Source organism: Coloeus monedula, assembly GCF_965178545.1.
Source record: "Coloeus monedula genome assembly, chromosome: 9".
NCBI lineage: Eukaryota > Metazoa > Chordata > Aves > Passeriformes > Corvidae > Coloeus > Coloeus monedula.
Window position 1 is genome coordinate 20,960,247 of NC_138789.1, and position 27,767 is coordinate 20,988,013.

General features: G+C 41.4%; 2 protein-coding genes across 2 annotated transcripts; one reads left to right on the forward strand and one right to left on the reverse strand.

Annotated features, from left to right (window-relative positions):
* Positions 1 to 20: 20 nt before the first annotated feature.
* Positions 21 to 5,413, reverse strand: EBNA1BP2 (EBNA1 binding protein 2). The gene is made up of 9 exons (XM_082287617.1): positions 5,310 to 5,413; positions 5,143 to 5,226; positions 4,728 to 4,885; positions 3,476 to 3,599; positions 2,167 to 2,256; positions 1,853 to 1,928; positions 1,500 to 1,590; positions 1,006 to 1,186; positions 21 to 661 (listed from the first exon to the last, which is right to left on the reverse strand). The coding sequence occupies exons 1-9, from the start codon at positions 5,388 to 5,390 to the stop codon at positions 611 to 613; spliced, it is 936 nt and encodes a 311-aa protein (XP_082143743.1). The 5' UTR covers positions 5,391 to 5,413; the 3' UTR covers positions 21 to 610.
* A 68-nt stretch (positions 5,414 to 5,481) lies between these two features.
* CFAP57 (cilia and flagella associated protein 57) lies at positions 5,482 to 27,714 on the forward strand (the record flags this gene model as incomplete). The annotated part of the gene is given in 23 exon segments (XM_082287394.1): positions 5,482 to 5,638; positions 5,713 to 6,029; positions 6,925 to 7,208; positions 7,377 to 7,542; positions 8,493 to 8,645; positions 9,674 to 9,813; positions 10,492 to 10,657; positions 11,057 to 11,170; positions 11,666 to 11,878; positions 12,522 to 12,695; positions 13,925 to 14,086; positions 14,529 to 14,684; positions 16,743 to 16,836; positions 17,506 to 17,696; positions 18,683 to 18,856; positions 19,970 to 20,128; positions 20,535 to 20,678; positions 21,774 to 21,890; positions 22,951 to 23,085; positions 23,168 to 23,311; positions 27,086 to 27,212; positions 27,496 to 27,632; positions 27,634 to 27,714. Coding segments are annotated over 23 exon segments (3,705 nt in total).
* Positions 27,715 to 27,767: the final 53 nt, after the last annotated feature.

Below are 27,767 nucleotides of genomic sequence, written 5' to 3' on the forward strand. Positions count from 1 at the left end.
TGACATCTAGTGTGTTAGGCCCTGCTCATTATCTAGCCAGTCTGGCAGATTTCCGGTGAGAGACAATAGAAAAGAGAAAGGAAAACCTCAATCTGTCCAGATCTGCAACCTGACAACAGTGACACAAATAAACCTATCTGCAAGGCTCTGCATTCGTCTCACTGCTGTTTCTATACCCATCTACACAAATAGTCTAAAAAACCACTCTAACATCTCAAAAATTTTCAGACTTCTTTCGACATCGGCAACATGACCCAGAACTCAAGGTCACCAGCTTCATCTTAACAGTAGTGGTGGAAAAAAGCTGTCAGAATGAAGGGAACAAAGGGCAGGCTTCAGCCACCATTCACAGAACAGCTAAATATGAGTTACACATAGTTCTGTGCAAACCATTTAATGCATTCACACACCAAAGATTTAAGTAGAAAACAATCCTTCAACAAAACACACAGTAAGAAGAAATTAGTGATAAGGCACTGGTTTCCACTGACTTCTTTTCCTTGCCATTGTAAAGCATCCAGCTTGCTCCAGAGTTAGTTGCTTCATGACAGCAGAAACACATCTTGCAACACAAAGATACACAGGAACCACACTGGGGAGCATAGTCCTCTTAACGGGCTCGATTCTTCATTTTCTGCCTTGCTCTCTTTCCAGGTCTCTTCTGCAAAAAATAGGACAGATTCAGATCTTTATTTTCATGTTCTCCATCTTTGTTCTAGCTCTATAGCTTGGGGAGGATACCCAGGAGAGAATATTTGTCAGTACATCTGGAGAGGGAGGTTTTGGCATACCAGTAGCAAACAGCACTTTTTAATTCCCCTTCTCATTTTCCTGCTGATACCAAACCAGTCCTCAACTCTGTTAGTAACTGAATTATGCTTAGCTCCCAAAGACAGGCATCACTTCCAGATGCTGGAGGCACCCATCTTGTGCTCATCTCTCCCTGCCAGACATGGCCTGGCTTCCTAGCCAACCAGGATTATGTTCATGAAACATTTTACTTACATTAAGGGCTTTTTTCCCTCCTTTTCCTCCTCTTCCTCCTTTCCCTGGGCCTTTGTTGTGAGCCACTTTTGATTGGAAGCTGGATACATCATTAAAACTCTCCTTTGTGTTCCATTTTGAGCCCTTCTTCTTCCCACCAAAACCAAACTTCTGATTTTTGTATCGTCTTTTGGCATTTGGTCTGAAAAACAACCAACCAGCATCACTGCCTATATTCCTTGTTGCAGAAAGCTCTCGAAACAGACATATATATTCATGGTCTCCCATCAACCATCATAAACCTTTCCCCTCATAACAAAGATGATGCAGAAATTAGCACATTTCAGTCTCTGTTCCATTTTGGCCATAGTTTTCTTCTCTTTAGGGGCAGAAAGCCACCTTGGACTTATTTTAACACTAAGCAGAACAGTTTTCTTGTTCCCCAAAATTATCCCCTGAGAAGACTGAAAAAATCAGACATTCTGTGTTTAACTATCTTTTGTTTCTGGTCTCACCCCTTCTTTGTCCGTTGACTTGCATTGCCTTTCTTATTTCCCTGAGACGATGTCTGCTCTTCATCTAGAAAGTCCAGCTTGTCAGAGAGACCTGCAAGAGTGAAGACATCACAGCTACACCTCAGAAAATACTAATTTTCAATCTAAACAAGTAATAGCAACAGGTCACCCTCACTGAAGAACAGCTGCTTGGGAGGTTTTTTACTGCCACTGGCACACGATTCTGCACAGCAGCAGCTGGCCAAGCTCAGGGCCAAGAAGTAGGGATGTAGTGACCACATCACACTGCCCTACACTGCTCACACACCAATACTGTCATTACACATTTGCTCTCTTAGACAAGCTGACTTTACCTTTCTGGTATTTCTTGACTGCATTCAACATATTTTTCTTCTCTTTTTGTCTCCTCTGCAGAATCTCAACTTGCACCTGAGATTAGAAGCAGAATGTTAGTGTTGTTTCTTGCAGTATCCCATACTTTTTTTTAAGGTATCCTATCTTTTGCTCTGTTTTCCTTCAGAACAGCTAGACAGAAGACTAGACAGATTCTGTATGTTTTAGCCAGACTCCTGTCTGGCTCCTGTGGTCTCGCTTTTGCAATTCCTCACTCAGGCTCTAAATTCTTGTCACAGATCCTTTTGTACATGTCCCTTTTGTAGCTCCTCACCTTCTTGCCATATTTTCTCATTGCACGGAGTTGTTTTGCTTTCTCAGACCTTTCCATTGCTTCCTGTTTACTCTTAAGCTTCTGTCGAATCTGGTAAGGGAATAGAAAAAACAAAATTTATCAGTAACACAAAAGAAAAAAAGGTAATTTTATGATTACTGTACAGTCCCAAAGTCAGGATTTGTGAGCTATCTATGAGTGTAAAAAAGAAAACATCTCTCAATCAGATAATGCCTATAGGCATAACATCCTTTCAGCTCAAGGAACAATTACAGAAATTCCTGAACTGATCTGTAGCCAAAATCTGGCTAAAAAGACAAAACGCACACAAGAGAAGACAAAGCTTTATAATGGACTCTAATGGAACTGAGAGTATCTTGCCAGTCTACTTGGGTGTATAAAGAAGACTTGCGTGTTTCTTTCTTGTCATTATTAAAAGTAAAGCACTGAAGAAAAGTCAACAATCCTGTAGAAAACATCTTTTCCATTCCCTCCTTGTTCACAAACATTTTTCTAAGGATGCTGCATTACGAAGGATTACAAAGATTTCAACACATCTTCATGATTCAGTATGTGACTCCACTAGGAGATAAGAACTGTTCTTCAAATGGAAGTCAGCAAAAGAAGAGAACAGTAATGTGCAAGATTGACTTAAGCCTTAGCACGACCTAATTATTGTTTTTCGTCTTCTCTAGAAAGGTTCCATCAGAAAGCAAAAGTGACCCAGTCATACATGAACCTTTAAACTAGACTCCAGCTCATGTTTGTTTAACTTATACAATGTAGTCTTTTTTCCAAATCTAACCCAAAAAAACAGAGTTCCATTTTGAGCAAAGACTACAGTCAAGAAGCAAGTGTGTGAAAGTCTTATTTCCTACACCAGTCTGATTCTCCAAGACAGATTCATTCAATAACATACAGTTTAAAATCACAGAAAACGAGAACACACTGACAATAAACAAAAGGTGATACTTAAATAGGAAAAAAAGATTGCATTAAAGCCACAGTCAAGTGCAAGTCTTATGACAAAGAGCAAAAACACAGGAAAGTTTACATCCACTGTTACACATACTAAGAAAAAATCTCCTTTTCTAATTTATCATCCAACCTGTTATAAAAATCCCCACATTGCACTGAAATACCTAAACAGAAAGAAATCTCCTGTCACAAAGTTTCAAACACAATCACTGTCACAGGAATCAGAAAAGAGATGAAGGCCACTATTCACACATTACACCTTAAATTTACTCCCTACCACAGGCTAAAACACACACGTAACACAGGAAAGAAAGACATTCATTGCACGTACCTTCTGCATCTGTTGGTCTGATTTGGCCATCTCGGCAAAGTAATCATCCGGCCTCCTCGTAGGAACTTGGAGCTTATGCAGCCTTGGGAGGGCTTCCAGGACAGCTGCCTGCGCCTGCCGGTAGCTGGGAGAGAGCACAGCACAGCTGTCACTGCAGCGGCTCTGTCACTGCACTGACTCTGTCCCCACACCACTCTGTCACTGCACCAGCCCTGTCACCGCACCGGCCCTGTCACCGCACCGGCCCTGTCACCACACCAGCCCTCTCACCACACCGGCCCTGTCACTGCACCAGCCCTCTCACCACACCGGCCCTGTCACCGCACCAGCCCTGTCACCACACCGGCCCTGTCACCACACCAGCCCTGTCACCACACCAGCCCTGTCACCGCACCAGCCCTGTCACCGCACCGGCCCTGTCACCGCACCGGCCCTGTCACCACACCGGCCCTGTCACCGCACCAGCCCTGTCACCACACCGGCCCTCTCACCACACTGGCCCTGTCACCGCCCTGGCACTGTCACCGCACCAGCCCTGTCACCGCACCAGCCCTGTCACCACACCGGCCCTCTCACCACACCGGCCCTGTCACCGCACCGGCACTGTCACTGCACCAGCCCTCTCACCACACTGGCCCTGTCACCACAGTGGCACTGGCACCGCACCAGCACCACTGTACCTGCGTGTCAGGCACCGCACAGTGCTGACACAAACTGCTAACACAAGCAGGCTGATACTGGGATCTGGCAAGCATGGGTCCAGAATTATATCAACATTCTGTCCATGTCCAGTGCTACTGAAAGCAGCTCAGGTGGCAGTACAGTATTAACACTTATATCTTGCACATATACATTTACCTTATTTCCAGCTAAAGTTTTACATGTTGGAATATAAAAGGCTAAGCAAAACAAGAGAACTGTAAGAACACCAAAACAAACCCACAAAGAAAAATCCGTATCTTGTGTTAAAGTCCTGCTATCAAGGAGCTTTTAAAATAAACTTCTCAGCAAAGGATCAAAGTCTGCTATGAAGAGGGAAATTCTTTATTTTCAGTCACACGGCAGCTAAATATACTAGCACTAATTCGTAGTTATTCTGGAAAACATTCAGAGCCATCGAATGCAAAGTAACATAGCCCAAGAGTGCCACAATGACAGCCAGTGTAGCAGTCTGTAGCACACTAGTGAAACATAACTCCAAAACCGAAGCAGCACGCTGGGACACTACATGAATTTTCTCTTTGACACTTACAAACTCATCTCTCTCTGGAAATCGTTCTCAGGGTCAACGGCAGCAGACGTAGAAGCACTCTGAGAGACGGGGTCCGCGACCGGGCCCAGAGTCACGTCCAGCCTTTCCACCCACGCGAGCTGCTGCCTGAATTCGGCCAGGCACTGCTTCAGGCCGTCCTGTGAAAGAAGCACAGCTCTGTACAGCACCGCACGGACCGGTCCGCACGGCTGGCCCGGCTCAGTATCCGCGCCACACCGCGGGCTGCTCTCGGGGCCGCCGGGAGAAACCCGAAATCCCCAGCAGTGCAGGGCACCGGAGCCCGTCCGGCCCCGACTCCCGCGGCCCCGCCGCGCCTCCTGCGCCCCGCACCTGGCGCTGGGCCCGCGGGCCCGGGCCGGGGTTCCCACGCCGCAGCCCGCGCATCCCCGCTCACCGTGTCATTGCGCCGCTTCGGCCGCTCCTCCAGCACCACGTTGAGCCCCGGCTTCAGCGCGCCCCTCGCGAAGGCCTCCTGGAGCTGTGAGAGAGTTCGGTCACTCCGCGCCGCCGGCACCGGGCGGCCCTTCCCCACCGCTCCCGCCACCGCGGCCACGGGCTCACCTCCGAGTCCGAGAGCGAGGAGTCCTCCGAGTCCGAGCCGGAGTCCGAGAAGGACCCACGCCGCGCCACCGCTGCCGCCATCGCTGCCGCCGCCGCCGCTTCCGGCCGCGTGCGCCGCCGCTTCCGGGGCCGCCGGGGCCGCGGTCACCACGGCGACGGCGGCGGCGGCAGCATGGCGGGGGCGGCCGTGCTGCCCGTGGCCGTGTTCGGCTGCCGGCCGCGGGTGGCCGGCGGTGTCTGCTTCTTGGAGGAGCGGGTGGTGCTGCACGCCGCGGGGGCGGGCTGCCTGCGGCTGCACCTCGAGCACAAGTGGCACAACTTCATCTCAGGTGGCACCGACCCCGGTCCCAACCCTGATCCCGGCCCCGATCGCGGCCCGCCCTGACCGCTCTGCTCCCCGCAGGCACGGAGAAGAGCCGGGGCGTTCAGGCGCTGGCCGTCAGCACCAGCCGGCGGTTCCTGGCGCTGTCGGAGGCGGCGGGGGAGCAGCCGGTGCTGGCGGTCTATGAGCTGACGGCGGAGCGGGCGCGGAGGCGGAGGGTGCTGGCCGCCGCCGAGCTGCCGGCGCGGCAGGTGGTGTCCCTCGCCTTCTCCCCCGACAGCCAGTTCCTGGCGGCCGCCACGGCCCCCCCCGAGGGACACCTCACCTTCTGGCTGTGGGAGAAGCAGCAGCTGGCTGCGTCCGTCCGCGTCCCGGCCGCGGGCGATGGCCCCTGCCAGGTAACGGCTCCACCTCCGCCTGCTTCCAAAACTTCCAAACCCGGGCTGTGCCGGCGTCTCGGCGGCTCATTATGAACACTCCCGTTCACAGTTGACTGGTTCTTCGGGAGCATACTTCACTTTTCAAAAAGGTGCATAAAAGGATCAAACTTTAGTTCAACAAGTAGCAGGTGCGAGGTTGGACATACGTTCATCCTTCAGGACATGTGCACAGTGCATTTTCCCGTTGCCACATGGCTTTTATCCAGGGCAAAAGGAGGAGAGGGCTCCATACTGTAGATTTCAGTTTTTCTGACCTCTCTTGCCATCTGCTGCTGGCCACCCTCAGCAACAGGACACTAGGCTAAATAAAGTTTTGCATTGACCCATAATGGACATTCTCACATTTGTATCTGTTGTATCACATGAGATTCTCTTTTATCACATGAGATCTATGTTACGGGGCCAGTACAACAGGCCAGTGAGTGTGCAATGTGCCCCTCATATCCCTGCGAAAGCATACACTTAATATGTTGGCTGTGCTCCGTAGTTGCAACACACTTCTTGGAAGTTCTCAGTGCACCTTTTCCTTCCTGCAGTTTTCTGTGTGTCTTCTGATCCTGCTTTTCAGGAAGCTTGCTACTGGAAAAACTTGCTAATCAGTAGTAAAGAGGTATTTTGGCCTTCCTTTTGTAATTTAATTTTGATAGATACACTTTTGAAAGGTGAAAAACTGCAATATGTAGTTGTGATGGTTAATTCTTGGTCTCTTTGGTATTCCTGTGTGTTTCTATGAACCACCTTCCTTTGTTTGTTTTCCTGTATCTGGTATAGAAAGTCTTCAGAACAGGTATAATACTTGCTTATTTTTGAACATAGTTGAAAAAAAATACTTCGTCTCTTTTTTGTTCCTTAGGTGAGCTTTAATCCTCAAGACAATACCCAGGTTTGTATCACTGGAAATGGCTTTTTTAAACTTTTCAAGTATAGTGAAGGATATTTAAAGCAGATGAATTTACAAAGGGGAGAGCCAGAAAACTACTTGTGCCATGCCTGGCTGTCCGAGGAGGAAGTTATATGTGGCACTGATAAAGGCAAACTTAGCTTGTTTGAAACTGGACAGCTGCACTGGGAAATGAGTTTGGAGTACAGAAAACCACCCAAGGAACTAAAAGAAGATAAAATAAAAGAATATGAGAGGTAAATCTGTTAAATATTATTAGTAACAGTTCCATGCTTTTGCCTGCAGATTAGTTACTTCCTTCTTGTCCAGTTTATGATGTTGACTGCTGCCTAGCCTTTTTTGATTCGTGCTTCTTTATTTTTAAGTCTTTATGTATTTCCTAATTGCATTTCTGGTTTTTCTAGTGGCCTGGCCTTTGAAGATGATGGTTTACAACAGCATTCTCTGCCTCAAATATCTGCAGTTGCAGCATATTCCAAAGGGTTTGCATGTTCACCTAGCCCAGGAGTTGTTCTTCTGTTTGAGAAGAACGAGGAAAAGGAGGGCTATGAGGAGAGTCAAGAAGTCTGGGTAAGGAGGAAACAAGCTTTTCTAAGCAATTATTCAGCGGAGCCTTGTTTAGAGAACTGTGAGTGCTTCTGATTCAGTTATTAATAATAGCACATTGCTAAATTGCATTGTAAGCATTAGCTAACTGTCCTGGTGATGTCGAAAGGAGTTGCCAAAGGTCACACTGAAAGTCAATGATTGATGACCTTTTGCAAGGTAGTTATGTATGTTCCCTTCCCACATGTAAAATGTGCTTTGGGGCTGCTAAACTTCAGGAAACCTTTAAGAAACTTTTATTTGTGGAGGCTTTTGAGACTAAGAAGTAGCTTACATCAGGTTTGAAGAACTAGGCTGCTTGGTTTTTTTCCAAGAAGAAGCTCTTCTCCCCTCAGGTATTTATTACAGCTGTCATGAGACTGGTGCACTCTTAAATAATCCTTCTAACTGTTCTATAGCAAACTGTGTGCATTGATTTACTGCAATCCCTGGATAAGAACGTTAATGAGCTGGTCAAGACTTCATATTCTGGTTCTAAAAGGTCAGATCTTCCCTATGCATGGGACCCTCTAATAAGACTTATCTACCTTAATGATACATTACAAAGAACTGTTTTTCTGAAATCACAATTTTTAGGCAGTTCTCATTCTGACACTTGTTAGTTTTTGTCTTGATATTTTTCTACTACCATTTTAATTCTTGTTTAGTGCAGTACTTCAGATTACTGCTGAAATGTCCTCTGATGTTCTCTGATATAACATTTCATCCGTAATGTTATAGATACTGTTAGGTTGTCCTCTTGTCCTCTATTTCCTGCCTTGTAGTAGTTATGTGCTATTAAATATCCAAGCTGTCTTGCTGATATTATGTATGTGTTTGTTAGAGGAGCATTACAAGGAAAGTTTGTGTGTGTGCATGCCTACTACCAAAACATGGAAACCTGGCACAACCCACAGGATGCCTTTCTTGCGCAGCTTCCTCAGGACCTGTTCAGCACTGAGCCAAAAGAGTCAGGCAGGCAGGACATTACATGTATATGCTTCAGCCCCTCTGAGGAAACGATGGTCGTTAGCACAAATAAAAATCAGCTCTACATGTTTACCATGTTCTCCACCAAACTTGTAAGGGTAAGTGCAGTTCACATTCACAGCTTTCATGCCCAGTATTGTAACGACGGAGGCTACTCAGTGTTGTTTTCTATGATGCATGCTCATAAAATCCTTCAAATGAACCCTTAAAGCTCAAGATATGAAGAAGTGCTGGGTGTGCATCTCTGAGAGTGGTATTTCTGTAGCCCCTTGCTCAAGCATCCCCCCATGTGAATACCTGATGCTATTCAGCAGAATGATAGAGGACACTTAAGACAATTTAAGGGTGCCTGTTACTGCTGAACCACTTCACTGAGGCTTGAACTGAGATATCCTCAATGCAACTGTAGTGCTTTGTGCTCCACTGTAATATGCAGAAACTTTAATGCAATGGTAAAGCTGGAACAGCCATGGGAATCTCATTTGACTGTAAAATGATAGTTGTTGAAGTCTTAGCTAGAAGCGAAACCTCTTTGTGAAATACACACACAATAAAAAACCTTCCCTACTCTGTAGGAGTTAAATAATACAAAGACAAGTGAAAAATGTATTATCATGAAATAGACTTATATGGAATTGAGCACCTAACCTGTGTACAGGCATATGGAAAGATCTTCACAGAAAGAGGGCTTGTAGCTAGGGGTCCTGTTTCCACATGCAGCCTAAAATTTTATTGGTGCTTCACTTCCAGCATGTGGTAGCTAGACATCCTGGTGAAGTTTTCTATCACTCAGCGCTTGACTTTTTTAAAATATCTGCATGACCAGAAGGTGTTAACTGAATTCTTGCAGGTTTATTTATTTATCTAACTTGCCTTTCTTTACATACATACAATATGCTCTCACTGCTCTGCCCTGCACCACTTTTCCTGATGATTAATTATAAACTTAAAACTAACACAGTTAGGTTTTTAACATTATGTTCAGACCAGTGCAGTGAAAGGATTAAGTGGTTCCCTCAAATCTATTCTACAACTGTACGCAAAGACCCATGATAGATTATTTTTATCTGACTTACTCGCTGCAATGAAATATTTGTGATTTCCTTATGTTCTCATTCCTTCTCAGGAGAAGACAGCTTATTTTGCATATATGAATTTCCCATTGCATTCTAATTCAGTCACTGGTCTGGACATGTGTACTTGGAAACCCATTCTTGCTACGTGTTCCCTGGATAGATCTGTTCGCATCTGGAATTACAAGACAAAGTAACGAGTTGTTTGGATTTGTTATTACCTCTCGCTTTTTTGTATATTGTGTTTAGCAGGCAACAGCAGCAATTTCATATGAATGAGAGTGTTGTTCTGGTAAAATTCTTGTGTGGTGTGGGATGTAAATGGTATTACTGACATGATTTGGGGAGTGTGAATATGCAGTGCCTTTAGAACAGGTGCCAAAAGAATACAAAGCTTTTTATATTAAGCTATTTTTGTGTCAGACTTCTTGTGTTTTGGAAAAAACTCTTCAGGAAAGTTTCATTCAGCTTTGTCTTATGATACTGTTGTCCCATCTCCTTCTTCTTAGCCATAGTTCTTAAGAAAAATTACTCCAGCTGTTGAGGTTCCCTGGAGAGAAAAACAAATTTCAAGAGATGTTTGTGTAGGATTGCAATCAGCAATTCATTTGCCTTCTTCATTGTATTCCAGTACACAAGGATTTGCTCTTGCATCTTCCACACTTCTCTGTGAATCAGAAAGTCAAATTTACTTTTGTTTCCTGTAACATCTGTGTGATGATTACTTAACTGAATAACAACACACTTCCTTAAGGACAAGGCAGAGTCAGACTGTAGCTGCAGATGTCCTTGCTGGGCCAGATAATGTCCTGTCAGGTGTGCAGTCGGGAGTTTGTCCTGTTCCATACTGCTCAATGGTTTTCTCTTTCAGCACTTTGGAGCTGTGTAAGGAGTATCAGGAGGAAGCATACACAGTATCACTTCATCCCACTGGCCTTTTCTGTTTGGTTGGGTTTTCTGACAAACTACGATTCATAAGTCTGCTGTACGAGGACATGCGTATTTTCAAGGAGTTTGCTGTGAAAAAATGTAGAGAGGTAAGGAGTGGTACAAAAATGAAATTGGGCAGTTATGGGGAGCAGAGTGGTGAAGAACGTGACAGAAAACAGAAACTTCTCCAATATATCCTCGTAGGATATAGGATATCCTATATCAAAGCATTGAGAAATGGATTCTGACTATTGGAGAACGGGCCCAGAGGCTTATGTGTAACTGTGGACTTGGGAAGCAGCAGAAGGGATAATTTGCTCAGAAATACTCAAAAACTGAATTTTACAGGGCAAAGCATTGATTAAGAAAACTATAAGTGGCTAATTATGTCAGGGAGTTTTCTTTTCATGTAACAATTTGATATTAAAGGATGTAATTGAAATTCAATGCAGGAATGTTTTTATCCATTCCATCTACAGTAATGGGTGGTTATGTTCTTTTTGTAGTGCTCATTCAGTAATGGAGGCCATCTTTTTGCTGCAGTTAACAGAAATGTGATTCAAATTTATTCCAGCATCACCTTTGAGAATGTTACTAATCTGAAAGGACATACTGGGAAGGTTAGTAAACAAATCTTATACAGTACAACTTATTAACATATTAACTAGTTGATAATATGCACTTTGAATAGGTAAAGTACAATTTTGGATCTTGAAATTGCCCCAAAAAGTAACAACAGAAATAGAAAACCCCATTTTCTTTGGTCAGAAGGCAAAGTGTTCATGCACTAGATACATCTGAAAAGTCTGTCCTTAAACTAGAGGTGAAGGATTGGCAGCTGGCTGAACAAAATAAAATATCCCAATAATAAATTACAAAAATAAAATCTACTCAGTATTGCAATGAACTTTTTCCTGACAGTGTGTTCATAAAGTAGTTCTTACTGTTGTTTTTTTTAGTGCTAAAATAGAATTGGTTGAGAAACATCTAGAGGTTTTGCAGTTAAGACTTTGAAGTATGATTCTGAAGTTGTCACAGATTTACCAGTACAGTGACTCCATGCTGTATATCTATAACCTACACATCAAGCTCCTTGGTGTGTTTTGCTTTTGCAGGTTCATGCAATTAAATGGAGTGCAGATGACACTAAATTTGTCTCCTGTGACACACATGGTGCTGTGTATGAGTGGAACTTGTTGACAGGTAAAAAGGAGTCAGAATGTGTGCTCAAGACCTGCATCTACAGCAGCATTTCCCTGACTTATGATGCCAAAATTATCTTTGCTGTTGGATCTGACCAAACTCTCAAAGAGATTTCAGAGTCTTCGGTGAGCTAACAAGCACTCTGGATTTTGTTAAATTCTCTGGGGAGGGTACTGGTGCTTTGGTTTCCTTGGCATCCATTTGGTAAATAGGAATCGGTCTGGTTCTGAGAGCTATGATATTTACTGACAGTTTTGTGTTCTTATGTCCTTTACAATGAAACCTGAGATTTTGTTGTAGTTTTATATTTTTGTAATTTTACTTGGATTTACCTAGAAATTTTCTAATCCAGTTACCAAACTAAATAGGCAATATTGTATCAACTGTTCTGCTGAAATACAAGTGTATCACATCTACCACTGTATCTACAGGACTTTTTCTTTCAGAAAAGTAGTAAATTGTATGTAATAACCATTACATCTTTCAGATCACACCAGCTTGGCTTGAAATTTTAATACTGCATATCTATAATAAATACAGAAGTTTTATATCTAAATATTTCTTTTAAATCTTTTTTTTTTTTTTTTAATGTATAAAGCTTGATACTAATTACTATTCAGGCTATACTTCTATAGGCATATAGATTCTTTTAACTGCATCATTGGCTGCAGGCAGAGGTATAACAATTACTCATGCAATACATAATCAAATACTTAATGTAATGTGAGGGTTTTGTGTGGTGGTTTGTGTTGTTGGTTTATTTTTTAGATCCAGCAAGAAGTGCCTGCTTATGATGTTGTTTATACGACTGTCGCTGTCTCTCGTTCCGGGAGCATGATATTTGTTGGTACATCCCTGGGGACAATTCGAGCTATGAAGTACCCATTAACTCTGAAGAAGGGTTTCAATGAGTACCAGGCCCATGCAGGTGCTGTTACAAAGGTAGCACAGAGTTCTTTCTTTTCCCTGTGGTACCAGCTGCACACAGCTCCTTTAGGGCTGATTCTCCTTCCCAATTCATAGCATAATACATTAAAATTAAGGCTGAGTCTGCACATGGAGAATGAATATTGCAGTATTCGTAGTAGTCCTGTCTCTAGATATGTCAGGGAATAAGCTGTTGGCTAAAAATTGGCTTGCACCAGGTTACAAAACATGGCATATTGGATGAAGAACTTTGATACAGCTCCTTGTGGAAAGAGGAAGGTAATTTTGTCATAGAATTGTTTAGGTTGGAAAAGAGCTTTTAGATCATCAAATCCAACAGTTCACCCAGCACTGCCAAGCCTGCAGTAAACCATGTTCCCAAGCACCACATCTACACGTCTCTTAAATACCTCCAGGGATGGTGACTCCACCACTTTCACTTGTAGATGGGCATCACATTTGCCCATTCCCAGACAGCTGAGACTTCCCTAGTGAGCCAGTACTGCTGCCAAATGACTGAAAGGGCTTGGTGAGCACTTCTGCCAGCTCCCTCAGTGTGCTTTGGTAGGTCCCCATGCTCCAGGAAGCCACATGTTCTGTGTTTTTAAAACTGGTCATAATTTTGGCGTTTTAAGTATCACTGTCAAGTACAGCACCTTGACTTATCCTTGCACAGTCCAACATTAGAATACAAACTTCAGTTACTGTAACTCCACTTTCCCCTCATTTGCAAGCTGCATCATCTCCCAGGTACTCTATGCCAGATCAGGCAGCCACAGGAGGTCTGGAGGAGGTGACAGCAGTTATTACTAGATAGTTCTTGGTAAGCCTAGTTGTAGTTTCAAAAGAAAAAATTTAGCCACCTGTTGCTCATGCAACTTCTCAAAGAAAAACTCTGGAGACCTTTGGAATTGTAATATAAATTGCCTGTCTGAGCTGTAATTGTCTAGAAGGTCTTTTCCGTTTCAGGTTTTTAAAAATCTTCTCTGGCTTTGAGACCAGAAGCAGATCCAGTGTCTACACATATTCTTTCCCTTCCCTTTGTTGTTTCAACCAGGGTGGAACAGAAGTAGAGGATATAATCAAAATGTTGGTAATGGGGCTATGTTACTATTTCAGCTGTTGACTTTCTGTGGTAGAAATGAAGGGAGTATGTGGGTGGGGAGAAAAATGTGGTGTAAAATAAAACCGTGTCTCCATTCTTCGATGTCTTGTCTATTATTTTGTTGTCTCTTCCTTCTAAGATGACAATAACAAATGATGACCAATTTCTACTGACTGCTTCAGAGGATGGCTGTATATTTATCTGGAAAGTGCATGATAAAGAAGGTGGGGGACTGAAAGGGGAACAGGAACTTCAGTATGCTGAGGAAGTGTTGATCATGAGATCAGATATAGACGAGAAGGTAGGAGGAGCAACTTGCAAACATCAGCCATAGGATTTCTGTGAACTGCATTTGCATGATGCTTGTTACCAGCCAGTCCTATATGGCTTGCATGGCTTTGGTCAAAGAGGTTACAGCAAGTTGCTGCAGCAGCTTGTCAATATGCAAGCAGCATTATACAAACAGGGAGTGTGGAGAAAGGTTTAGACTTTTCTCTAATACTTTCCCCAGTCTCTTGAAAACACTTTTAATGGAGTAGAGAAGTAAGAAGATGCATTTTTATAAACTGTCTTGTAAGATAGCAAAGGAACCTTACTTCTGGAACTTCTTGGTCTGTCTGAAGATTCTCTGTAAACGCTGTTGTTCATAAATACATGCACGTAAATAAAACATCCTTAACAAGCTGTTGCCAATGGCAAATATTCTCTCTCTTAAAACTGTTTTCTCGTCCATGTCCTAACAGACTCAGGCAATACTAGACCTGCAGATTTGTGTGAAAGATCTGCAGACAGAAAGTGATTACGAGCTATGTCTCAAGGACATGTACTGTGAAGGAAAAATAAAAGCATTGGAAGAGAATTTCGCTCAGGAAGTAGACTCCCTTAAAACCAAACACCAGGTATGATTCATATTGCAGAACCAAATACTAAGATATCTTTCACTGAAGAGTTGAACTCAAGCTTGCATTACATATATAGAAATGCCATACAGCATCTGAAGTTATTCCTTTCCAGTAAAGATGTTCTTGATATTTGTAAAGCATGAAAGTACCTTGGAGTCAAGCATCTTATAGGTACAAGGGGATGCAAGAATTGTCCTAGGTGGCCTGTAAGTATCTTCACATAAAAACAGCACAGTAAATACTGCCTGAGACTGAGGATCAGTAGTAGAAATGGGAGTGTGCCTTAAAAGCTCCTTTGTGTATAAGGTTGCCTTAATGCTGCCTTCTTCATGTCCTGTCTGCTTAGAACTTTTTAAGAACATCTGCTGAGGTTTCTTGTATGTTTTTTGAAAATAAAAATATATTTTGAAAATAAAATATATTCCCTGGATGTCTTCTGTTTTTGTGCTTATTGACTTCTTTGTGGTTGTGAAGCAGGACTCCCCTGAAAAGCAAAGGCTGTGATAATTCTTCCCAGCATCTTATTTGTCTGTGTCTGATAATGCTATTCTGTCCATCTGTCTGGAGCACACACTGGATTTCTGACCTGTAATTTGTTATATTTCTGGACTTCTTTTAGATGTAGAAGGCAAGGGATCCAGTAGTAATTTCTCTGTCAGTAAAACAACTTGAAGTAAGAGATTATATACACATGATCCAATCCTGTCAACCTCATGTTCTTTTTGAGCTTTTGGGTGAATATTGTCCTGTTCTGGTGATTTGTCAGTGCTTATTTTGTCGAGTTCTGCATAGTCCCTTCAAGCAGTATTTCTGTTTGACTCCATATAAAAGAGTTCACTATGAAAGCTTGCCAAGTTACTTATTAGTTGTAATATTTTACAGGCTTGTAATTTTGAAGTGCTCTTTTTATGCCTTTCTTGTCTTTTGGCCCTACAGTTGCTCTAGCCGGTTTTTGATAGTTATTTTTTGAGGAGGTTTAATTATTCATTTTAATGTTTTCTTCAAGTATTTTTTCAGACTCTTTGGCTTGTCTCACCGTGTTTTTTTCATCTAAATAACCTGAGTTTCAACCTTTCTATTTTTCCTCTCTTTTGTAGAACCTAACCTTGTACAAGAAAGCCATTTCAATTCTTGTGGATCCCTCTACCTCTGTTTTATCTCTGCTGGTTTTTTTCTGAGGTTTTCAGGTCTTCTGATAAGTAGTGCTTAGCTATAAAGTTATAATAATCTCAGCTACACTGAAAATTCTTTAGACTTGTTGATTATTGCAAGCAAGTGCCTTTGAAGGTGAATAAAAGTTCTCTAGGCGGGCAAATGGTACTTCCTGTCCAAGTATCAGTACATGTTAGGATTAAACTGAATGACAGCTTTAGACTTGGGGCTAACCTTTCTGGTTGTATCCATCAGACAAATGGAATATTTCTGCTTATGCAAGACCCATGCAGTTCTTACAAGAAGAAAGTGAAAATATTGTAACTATGTTACAATTCCTAGCTTCTCTGGAAAATTTCTCAGCTGTTTTCTTGCTCCAGTTCTTTGTGCTTTTGTAGAAGGTTAAGTAATTTGTAGTGGCAGTCTGACATTCCAAGCAAATAGCATTCAAAATTCACTCATGCTCAGCTTTATGTCATACTATGCAAATGTCAGCATTTTAGGACCTCAAGGTTGCTTCAAGTGAGACAGAGAGCAGCTTGAACTTTAATATCTGGACAATAATTTATGGAACCACAAATTCTCCTCAAGCAGACATACATAAAGGAGTGGAGGCTTTTGTCACTCACAAACTTTTCTTGTTAGATTAGGATCAGTACCCTGTATTATATGAACTCTGTTTGCTGCTTTTCCTTAGTTTTCATTAGCTTAACTTGTCAAATCAAACTAATACCTGGGAAAACTTGTTTTAGTGACATACGGCATCTCAGTTTTGGTGAGAGATTTCACACATATTTCTGTTGTGTATGTATTCCTCACCAGGGGCAAGCACACAAACATTTTGGACATTACTTTGCCTAGTTTCAAATTAAAATATATTTTTCTTTTTTTTTTCCCCCCCAGATTTTACAGGAAGAGAAAGAAAAGCAGGAGCTACAACACCAGGTTCAACTGTCTGAGCTGATGGATCAACAGGCTAGGGAGGTGCAACGGCTAGGTTAGACTCTAACAAGTGTTTGTAACTAGAAACAGGGGAAATGCTTTATTGATAGCAAATGATGTGACAGGGAGGCATTACTAGAGTAAAGGTATAAAGAAAAACGAATGTATGTCATGTAGGTATTTGGTGCAGACCAAATGGTTGTCTAAACTGCACCACACACATGTGATGATGAGAACATGCACATGGGCCCTGTATCTTAGAGGTTTGGTTCTTGAGATTAGTAATTTCTTCATTATGTTAATAGCTCACTGTGCAAGAACAGTGCAGTCATTCAGTTCAGCAAGGAGGTGCACACAGCCTGGAGAAAACCTGTATTACAAATTCCAGATTTGTAATCAAGATAAAAATACTGCAAATTAGTACCAAAGAGCAAGTCCCCCCCATAAATAAGTCCACTGCCAACTCATACTTTGTAGCAGTTGAGCTTATACAGCTCTGCCATGGTTGTCATCCCAAGGAAATGCCTAAATCAGTTGTCAATTATGTATGGCTACAGAGTCTAAAGCCCCTGTATATCTGATGAAGAAAGTGATGAAATACTTCTGCTTGTAATTTTTTGCAACCAGCTGCCAAAAAGACAGTAAAGAATAAGACAGCTGCAGAAGGATAGGATTCATCCCTCTTTTCTATTAGTTTTATTCATTCCATGTTTCCTGTTAACAGAATCTGACAGTAGTCAGAAACTCTTAATGGAAAATGAGAAATACCAGGAGCTGCAGGTGAAATCCCAGAAGATGGAGGAGGAATACGAGAAACAATTGCACAATTTGGAGGAAAGCAAAAGCAAGGCTGTGGCAGAGTTAAAAGAACATTATGAGAAAAAACTTAAAGATAAAGCTGTTCTGCTGGAAGAGGTAGGAGGCTTGATTTGTCGTTTGATTTGTTGACCAAGTTTATCTTCAACTGTGATAAAATATTCCCTAGGACAGGAGAGGTTGGCATCTTCCATGCAAACCCTAATCTGCTTGTAACCATGGGAAAATATTTTGACAGGTAGAATAGTAAAAAGGAAGACCCAGCTGAGTCACCAACTTTTCAGGGTTTCATACCTTGAGTAACTTGATAAGATTAATATCCTTGGGCTTTCTCAACTTCATCTCCATTTCTCCTACATCCCAGAATTCCTGTTTATTAATGTGACTTAGATGATACATTTACTGTAGTTGAAGAAAGAAAGATTCAATCATGTTGTTCTAGTGAAGAGATAACATTTTGAAAATGGTGAATTACATTCCTGAGCCCTTGAGGTTCTTACCTGCATAATTTGGGGAACAAAGATAAATGTCCTGAATACTTCAAAAATTCCTGTGGTCAAAGACTTGGCTTGACAAATGCCAGCCAGATAACTGATACTTACATATTTAGAGTCAGTAAATCCTATCACCATTACTGTTTGCAGCCCTGTATTGCAATACCAATTTGAAGAGAATATAAGAAGAGAGGCATACAGAGACTGAGGCAAACCCAGGTGTTTATTGGTCCTAATGCATCAGAAACAGCAATTTTAAAAGATCCTAAGTGATACTGGTTTGTTCTGCAGCCAGAACAAGTTTGCTGATGTTAGCATCTGGGCCAGATTCCTAACTTGAAGCATTCAAGTCTTAAGAACTATATATTAAAAAAAAAAATTAAAAATGGAGAACTTTTAATGTGTATGTTATCAGTTTCTAAAGTTACTTTAATCCACTAAGAAGTTATCTTAGATGATATTGCTGCAATTGAATATTCCACTGAATATAGATTCTCCAAGAAGAAACACAGTTACAAATAACCTTTTATTTCTCTCCTTTATTGGTCTCTTACTATTGCCTTCTCTAAGTTTTGTTTTCCTTAACTCCAGGCAAAGAAGAATATGAAGAAGCAGATTCAAGCACAAGAAGAAATGGAGAAACAAATTTATGAAGATGCAGACAAAGAAATCTTGGAAATCAAAGACAAGTATGAGAGAGAGCTCTTGGAAGAAAAGGAGTCCAACATACAACTGAAAGGAGAAATAGGAGTCTTGAATAAAAGGGTATCTTTTATTCTGTGCTAGTATCAGACCTGCACAAAAAGACCTGTAACTGAGGACTGAATGTGATTAATGGCATGTCAATTTATTCCATTAATCTAGTCTGTAAATATGTGGCATTTCATATGAGAACAGTAGCCCATTCTTAGATCAGTTTGAGTGTTTAGAATATTTGGGCAGAAGAAGAAGCTGTCTGCTGATTGTATTGATGATATGATTAGAGATAGATGATAAAGGAGGTGTGTTTTTATTAGTACACTTTGTCTTATCTACATAGTTTTAAACTATAAATAATACTGTTCATCCTATGACAGGAAAGAAACAATCCTTTTAATTTTTCTAAGATCTAATGCTTTGCTTTATTAGTAAAATCCTTATACTGCTTCGTTTGATGTAATAATCCCCGTGTTTTGTTTGCATAATCATTTTTTATTGGCTTTACTAGGATTTTTAAGGAGGCATAAAATCTTTTACCTCTTTTACTGTCTGGGTATTACATTTGCCTAAGGATGTTAGAGGGACATTTTTTCTTTTTCACTTTCTTCAGTGTTTATCTGGAGACAGAGAGGTTCTTTTCATACCCTCTGCTATCATGGTACTGTCTTTAGTTTCTTTGTCTTTTAGACCTCAGGAATTTCTTCCTGTGTCCTTACAGTTTGTCCAGCACCATTCATTGGTTCCAAGTTTCTTGGCTTCACAGATCTTAGTACTAAGGCAGGGATTTTGAGGGTACCCAAGAGCTGTGAACTGGGCACCCTTCCAGTCTTCCGTCTTTAGAGATGTATGGCAAATGTTCACCTTATAAGAATTTTCCATGGATTGAGTGTTATTTGCAGGTGATGCTCAGATATAATATCCATACCCTTCTTGCTTCTGGATGCAATTTCCTTGCTTCCTTGTAGTGCAGTAGGTATTCTTGTCAAAATATACAGAAGAAGCAAAAATGGATAGTCAACCCCCTTTTGAGTTACAGGCATTTAACTGATGTGATGCTCCTTCATCATATCTTAGTTTGATATCCTTTGTCCCACACCACAAGGTATCCCACAGAATAGGGTGGCCAGGTTGTGCACAGCTTTTGGAGACTGTGAAGTTCTTACTTGTTTGCCTCTCTAGTTGAACAGCCTACAGAAAGAGCTCAAGGACCGAAACAGGGATATTGAGGAAATGAGACTGGAACAGCAGAAGCTGCAAGACATCATTAAATCACTGGAGAAGGAAATCACGGCACTAAAGACAGAGGTTAAAGAGAGAACAGACACTATCCTAGAGAAGGTGAGAAACTGGACAATTTGATGAGGTCAAAATCACCTCCCTTAATGAAATAGAGATATTTATTTTAATCATATTTGTTGTGGCAGTATCACGTGACTGGAAACTCAGTTTCAGCTTAAGGAATTTGTGATCTCCAGTTTGGGATTTCGGTATTTAATTGGCATTCTAAGCTTTTCTTGGAGAGCTCAAGTTCAGGATGTTGACTTTCTCATCCCCTGTTCTGGGATCTGTAGATGGTTCAGCATTATTTCCTCCCTCCCATCTAATCTGTAGATTTGCAGCTGAAGTTCAGTCTTCCACAAGATCTGTGACTGCTGGTTTTGCCTTTTCCATGTTTGTGCCTTGTCCTAGAGATCTGTTTGAGAGTGCTGGGTCTGATTTGGATCTCTGTACCCATTTCTTCCAGGAGAAGCATATATATGATCTAAAAATGAAAAATCAGGAACTGCAAAATTTCAAGTTTGTGCTGACTTACAGAATTGAGGAGTTTAAGAAGCAAATAGAGTCACGTGAAAATCATATTGAGACAATGAAGAAACAGATTGATGAGGTGAGTAACGTTCTCATTTGGCCTCTGCTACTAAGCCCATTGTCTGAATACGAAGATGACCCAACAAGTCGATGAAAGATTCCATCCTGTTGGTTCCTTGACTTCATTCAAAGATACACAGTACTGATTCAATATCCTTGCAGCTAATAAAAATATCTGCACACAATAGCTATTTCATTTTCTATCACGTGCTACCAGTAATCAACATAGTTCCTGTATGTAATTCTAGATTTTGCTTAAAAATAGATCTTATCCTTATGTGGTTGCCCTCCATGTGCCCTGAAGCATTTGCAAGATACTGCTTTTATTGATCTGGTGGAAGAGAGTAAATTTCTTCTCTCAGAAATGTTGCAGATTTATGCAAACATAACTCTGCTTAGGGGTTAGGTACATAGACAAATTATATTAATCAGTTGATACATGGGAAATTTGAATGTATTCATACTTAGCATGCAGCAAATTCATTGAGGGAACTTATTTATGATAGAAACTTGCTATGATCTCTGCATAGATGTATCCTTAGCTCAGCCAAAGTAGGACTATGGTGACATAGTCTTTTAAATAAAATTCAAACTAATGAACAATTTGTATGTACTCCAGACTAGCAAGATGAAATCCCTGTTGTCTTTTCTGGTCACCGTCTTGTGCCATAAGTAAATGCGGTAGTACCCTTCTTGGTTTTTTCCTGTGTGTTCTACATATGTACCCACAGTTTTCAATCCATTTGTTTCTTTTCAGTATCAGGTTCTAGTTATTGTTGCCCTTACTCTTTCCAGTATTTACTGTTCATTTCCATCTCATCCATTTTTATTCAGATGGAACAGTAGAGCTCCAGTTCAGCTCAAGGAAATGAAGGGGCATCACATAATTTAAATCACTGTGACTCAACAGGGATTTGCACATTCATTCGTGTGGTATCTGTATATTCTGACAGAGGGCAGTGTTGTTACAAAACTGACGTTTCTCATATTGTCATTCAACCTGAAGGGGGACCTATTCCCTCAAGTCTGTATTTCCAGTTTCTGGTTTTCCTGTTATGTGTTATTTTTTCACGTCTCCTTTTAGCCCTGATTTCCTCCTCCTGCTTCCTTTCAGATGGAGGATGAGCTGGAACAATTCCGCAAGGAGAGCACAGAGCTGAAGATGAACATCACACAACTGCAACAGAAACAAAAAGCAACTGCTCGTGAGGTGCACAGAGAGATGGAGAAGGTATGGGGTACCCCCATCCTGCAGGTCCCATAGAATGACATTGGTGGAGACAGAACACTGGTGAAGCATTCATCTGAGCAAACAGTTACTTCAAGGGTGCTGTGTCCAAGGACCAAGAGAGCCTCTGGTCAGTGGGGACAAAGAAAGAAAACTCCCAAGCCTGCAACCAGCTTAGATCGTTCATATTAAAAAATGTTATTTATGTGTCAACACACATTGTCCTGAGTTTAACAGAACAGTGAGGCAAATGCTGAACTACTTGTTCCTGCCCAAGCCTAAAATCTGGGGACGCTTGGCCTAAACAGGAGCAGCATGTAAGATACCACCTAGGCATTAGTTGGATGATATAAAGGATGGTCTCATTAATGGAGGAGTCAAGGACCCCTTGTTTGACAACATATCAGACATGAGGGAGGAAAAGGGAGTGCAGGTGAAGGTGGAGGAGCTTAGCAGGCAGTGCATGAGTGAGGAAGTAGGTAGAGAGGCCTGGCAGAAACCAAGGGAGAATGAGAAGGCAATCTTGATGTGAAATCAGCAAGCTGTGCATGTGTCTGATATGTTTTGTCTCTTGCCTTCTCTTCTTAACTGTTAGTGTGTTGTTTCTAAATAAGAAGATAGGACAGCATTTGGACAATGCTCTCAGGCACATGATGTGGCTCCTGGGAATGTCCTGTGTAGGGCTGAGTTGGACTCAGTGATCCTGGTGGGTCTCTTCCAACTCAGCATACTCTATGATTCTGTGTTTGGGAAAGGACAGTGGGTGATAGCATAACGAGCCACTGGTTTTCAGATGTCATCTCTGGATGCTGGCACTGATATTACCTAGTGCAAGTATCTTGGCTTATTATTACTGCTAAAATCTATTCAACATAGATTCAACTGCTACTGCTATTCAATATGTAGTGCTCACATCCCCTGTGAGTTTTTAATTAATTTTTTTTAATGAAATGGAAGGAAGTATATGAGAGTTTACACCAGTTCCACTAGACTTTCTAGAAAATTGCACATGATGGAGTGTTCTGATGAACCAAGTAAGAATGTGACTACATCATTCTTGCAGAAGCAAAATATGGAAACCCTCATCAAACGATTTAAGTCAGATCTTCATAATTGTGTGAGCTTCATTGATGATTCCAAAAAAATGAAAGATCGTATCCGTGAACTCTACACCAAGTACGTGCATCAATCAGACCTGGTGAGTCAGGACCTTTGCCTTCTCCTTGTCCATGCCTTGTCTGGTAGTGTAATTACTGAGGCAACATGCTGTGCCCTCTCAGGTGGAGGTTCAAGCAGTAGATGCAGATTTGCAGCAGCAGTACGAGAAACAGCAAGAGTATCACGAGAGGAATTTGGCAGTTTTAAGGAAGAGGGTGATGAAGGATAAGGAAATGCAGCACACTGCTTACATGCGCATCTTGCAGGTAAAAAGCCTTTCCTTGTGGTATGGAGGGGGAACAAAGGAAGTGGCTGCACAAAAGAGACTTTAGTAACCTTGCTGTTATGGTTTCTTAGGACTTTGAAATAGTTTTGGTTGGCTTTCGTTTCAGACATTCCTACATTTTTCAAGTGCCTCCATTAAATTTTCTGAACAAAAAGAGCAAGATCTCTGAAGTCAGAAATGGCTGCTGTTTTGTGGATACTTTTCTTTATCTCCCACTCCCTAAGAGGAGATAGGGAACTTCCGTTGCATGGATGTTTTTAAGGAAATTACTGTACTTACTTTTTATTTCAAACAGTATTTATAGTTGCCATCATAGTCAATTTGCCCTTGTTTGGGTGTCAAGCTGTATCTGCTATGTGGTAATGTTCAGGAATTAATTTTGGAGGGGAAAAAAAAAATTGTCCACATAGTCCCATGCCTACTGGTCTGAATTCAGAAGAACTTTTTGCTTTTCACATCCAAATTTTTCAAGGAAGTTCAGAAATACATGGGGGATATGTCTATTTGGACTAAGATCTCTTGTTCAGAATCCTTGTAATCTCATGACTGCTGGGGTCAAAGATCCAATTTGTTTTCATCTGAAGTGGGAGGACCTAGAGCCCCACAGCAGACATCCTAGGAGGACAGCTTTTCTAGTCTCTTCTTACTATGATCTCCTCCTGCTCAGTCAGCATTTCCTTTTCCCCTCACTAGCCCTTTCTCCACTGTTACTTTATTATGCTTCCTCAGGATCATTAAATCTCAGTCCCCTCCTAAGTCATCTGTTGTTTGCTATTCAGTCATAATTTGCTTCTTCAGGGCTAGACAGCAGCAATCTTCTTCCCTGCCCCGTTTTAATTTTTTTACTCTTTCTGTGAGTTAGCTGTTTCCTTTGGCACAAAAGGAGATAGCTTCAGAAAATAACCTGAAGAATTTCCTTGCTGGAATAGGGTGACAGATGGTGTTCATAATGATAATACTTGATGTCTTGGATCAGTAAGCCTAACATGAAATGATGATTAAAACCAAATTAATAAAACATCTGGAAGATGAAGATATCAAAGATTCTAACCAGCCTGGTTTCTTCAAAGAAAAAGCAGTTCTCTGAAGTCCAGTAGATTAATGAGATTTTTACAGCCAGCAGGAATTATCATGGTCTTCCAGTCTTTCACAGGGGGCTTTTAAGACTGGACAAAGTTCTGTCAGGATTTGCTTTGAAAAAGCAAATGACATCTTGACAGTTTTCTAGCTCTGTATTTTTATTATTCCTCAGTTGTGCTTACATTTTCAGAGCTATTCCTTTCTCTCTGGGAGATTATTCATAGGTACACTCCACTAGTGACTGCTGCAACAGATGATTAGAACTGTCAAGATAATTTTAATTATTTTTACCAGTTGACAAGTCGCCTGTAATTCAACTATTAGTTTTTCCTCCAGCCTTCTGTATTGGTAATGGCTTCTTTGGATACATAAAACCAGAGACACTGAATAACCTTGAAGTAGTGCTGCTTAAACTGAAGCCCATATAGGATGAAGTTTTCTATATGTCCTACCTGTCTCTGACAGTCAGCACTGTAGTGACTTCCTAGGCTGTAGATGGCATCCATGTCATGTGCCATTGTACCTGATGGCCTCATCATCCATGCATTTGATCAGTCCCTTTTCTGAAACAATTAGTTCTTTGCCACAACATCCCATGACAATGAGTTTTCCCATGAACATTTATTTTAATCCATTCTGTGACATTGCATTGCAGTGCAAACATTCTGTCAGAATGCAAATATTGAATTAAAGGCTAATCTGTCTGGAGAGAAGGCCTCTTCAGAAAAATATTATCAGTGTCAACCAACAGCCTTTTAGCACCAAGCAAACCAAACAAGACATTTCTACATAGCCCAGATTGCCTCATACAAGATACTCTGTATTATATTTTCTGATAGACCAAAAGCAAGATCTTCATTTGATAGCAGCAGGCAATCACTTGGACCGAACCTATGAAGGTGCTCATGACTAAAGTACACCTAAATGGAAATGCTGTGCCCTATCCCTGAAAGCTGGTCAAAAGAAAATTACCTTGACTGATTACTGGACGTTACCTTCTTCATGTGTTCTTTCAGGATCAAGCTCTGGAATAAATGCATAGAGTCAAATGTCATCTGTATTTAAAGGCTTGAATTAAACAAGTCAGACTCAACAAAATATTACAGTTCCAGAGCTGCCTGCGCACCCCAACTCCTGCTGCATTTATAGTCCAGCATAACCACTGCAAGAGCAACTCTTCCTGCCCAACAAGTTCAGACCTTAATGAATCTGCCACTCTTCTTCCAGTCAGTGATTTTCAGCTGAGGAGGAAGTAAAGCACAGCTGCTGTACTTGCCTTAGTGCGAAGTATTGATAATCTTGCCACACATGTGCCCTGAGCTTTTGCTGCCAACCTGAACTCCTTGAGTGCAGCCACATACAGAGAGGTGCAGTGAGCTTTGTACTTTGCTATTGACCAGTCTGCAGTTGTGTGGTGCCAATACTTTTACAAGCATACTTGAAGGAACTGAGTCATATGCTTTTGCACAATCTTTTATGGCAACATAATTATCTCTATCAACCAAAATGATCATTAAAACAAAAGTAAAAACAAGATTTGAAGACACCTTTTTCATGGAAATATTTCATTAATCCTTGTTCTTATCTCCTGTTGTTTTAGTGGGTTCCCTACTGCTTGAGACAGGTATTATGTGAGGTACCCTAAGCATGCCTTTTTGCCATCTTTTTAAAATATTGCTACATATGATGAAGTTTCAGGGGTTGGAATGGTGCTGTGTTCCAAAAGTTCTAAAAAAACCACCACGGGTAGCTGAAATAGCTATTCTTAGTTCAAGTATGATGGCAGGTGTTTAACATTTGCCTTAGTTATTGATGTGGTAAGGTATTCACTGTCCTTGTAAGAGGTAAATACACAATTCCACTTCATTCCCTTGAATACAGAAAAAAAATATTTAGTTAAAGGTGCTCCTGTTTCTGAATCATGAGCAGCAGTTTTATCATCCTTCACTAGTATTAACCTATACCGGTTTTGCTGAAGTCTTTGAACCTGTTGCAACAATGGGTAAATTACATTTACTGGCACTTTCACAGCTCTTCAGCAAGATGCTTCATGGTAGGCTACTAAAAACATAGAGGATTGAACTTTTATGGGCTGAAAACCGGCTGAAAAAAGAACAAAAGAATACATTGCTAACTTTTCCTTATAACAGCATGTTAGCAGTAGGTATCTCAAATCTCCAAATGCTTTATATATTTCTCAATTTGGAAGGAGTGTGGAAAAGTGATGTCTGTCAGAACTAATGAGGAGGGCCTTGAATAATTGCAAGGAGATAAAGATCATTTGAGTGAACAAATACACAGTGACAAATGAAAAGCAAAATAATACACACTGGAGGGAGAGATGGGAATTCTTCACATTAATTCTGAATTAATTGGATCAATTTAGGAAGGCCCTGAGCTTCCCTTTGGACTGATACCTTGGAGTGCAGCTGAAGTCAGAAAAGCAAAACAAATAATAGTGTTTTGAGCTAACGTGGTTCGAATACTGTCATGTTCTGTGTCACATCTATTGTGGTCTCACCTGAAATGTTCTGTACTCTACTGACTGCCCAGCACCTTCTGCTTGTGATATTGATTCTATACTGTCCGGTGTCTTTCTCAAAGATATGAAGATACATATTGCTCAGCCAGATAGTACCTGTGCTTTTCCTTACAGAGCATGTTGTTTTTGCAGGAAAATGTGAGTCTGATTAAGGAAATCAATGACTTGAGGCAAGAACTAAGGGTGGCCTATGCCCAAGTGCACGACCTCCGGTCAGCACTGAAATTAAACAAGGACAAAAAGGCAATTGAAGACACAGGTGAATAGTTCTTGTATATTTTCCATATTGTCAGCACTCATTGCAGAAGCCCTTTTTGTCCTTGGTGAGCAATTCTATTACTGTCTGTGTTTCACTCTAGCTTGTCTGCCTGGTGGTACCTGTTATATTCTAATGTTAACTGTAGAAGCTGCTAATTCCTGCAGATTCTTACTGTTTAGATCTACTCCTTCAGCCCTGAAAGATGCCTTCCTTGTTCATGCCAAAGAACTGTATGAGCTGGACCTTTGTTACAGTGCTAAGTCCTCTCTATTTTATATTCTAGCTCCCTCCAGTGAACTTCTGTCCAGCCCAGCTGTCCTAAGGTTGAATCCAGAGATGGAAAGTGAAAAAATCATAGAAATGCAGCAGCTAGAAATTCAATATCTGCGAGACCAAATCCAGGAGAAGGGACAAGTTGTGAACTGTCCAGGTTCAGTCTCTCTTGGTCAGAAATCTTCCTGAACTGAATCTGGAAAGACACCACAAGACAGAGCAACACTGATGTGGTTCAAGGATGCCTTATTATATCCTCCTGGCAAGATCAGAAATGCAACA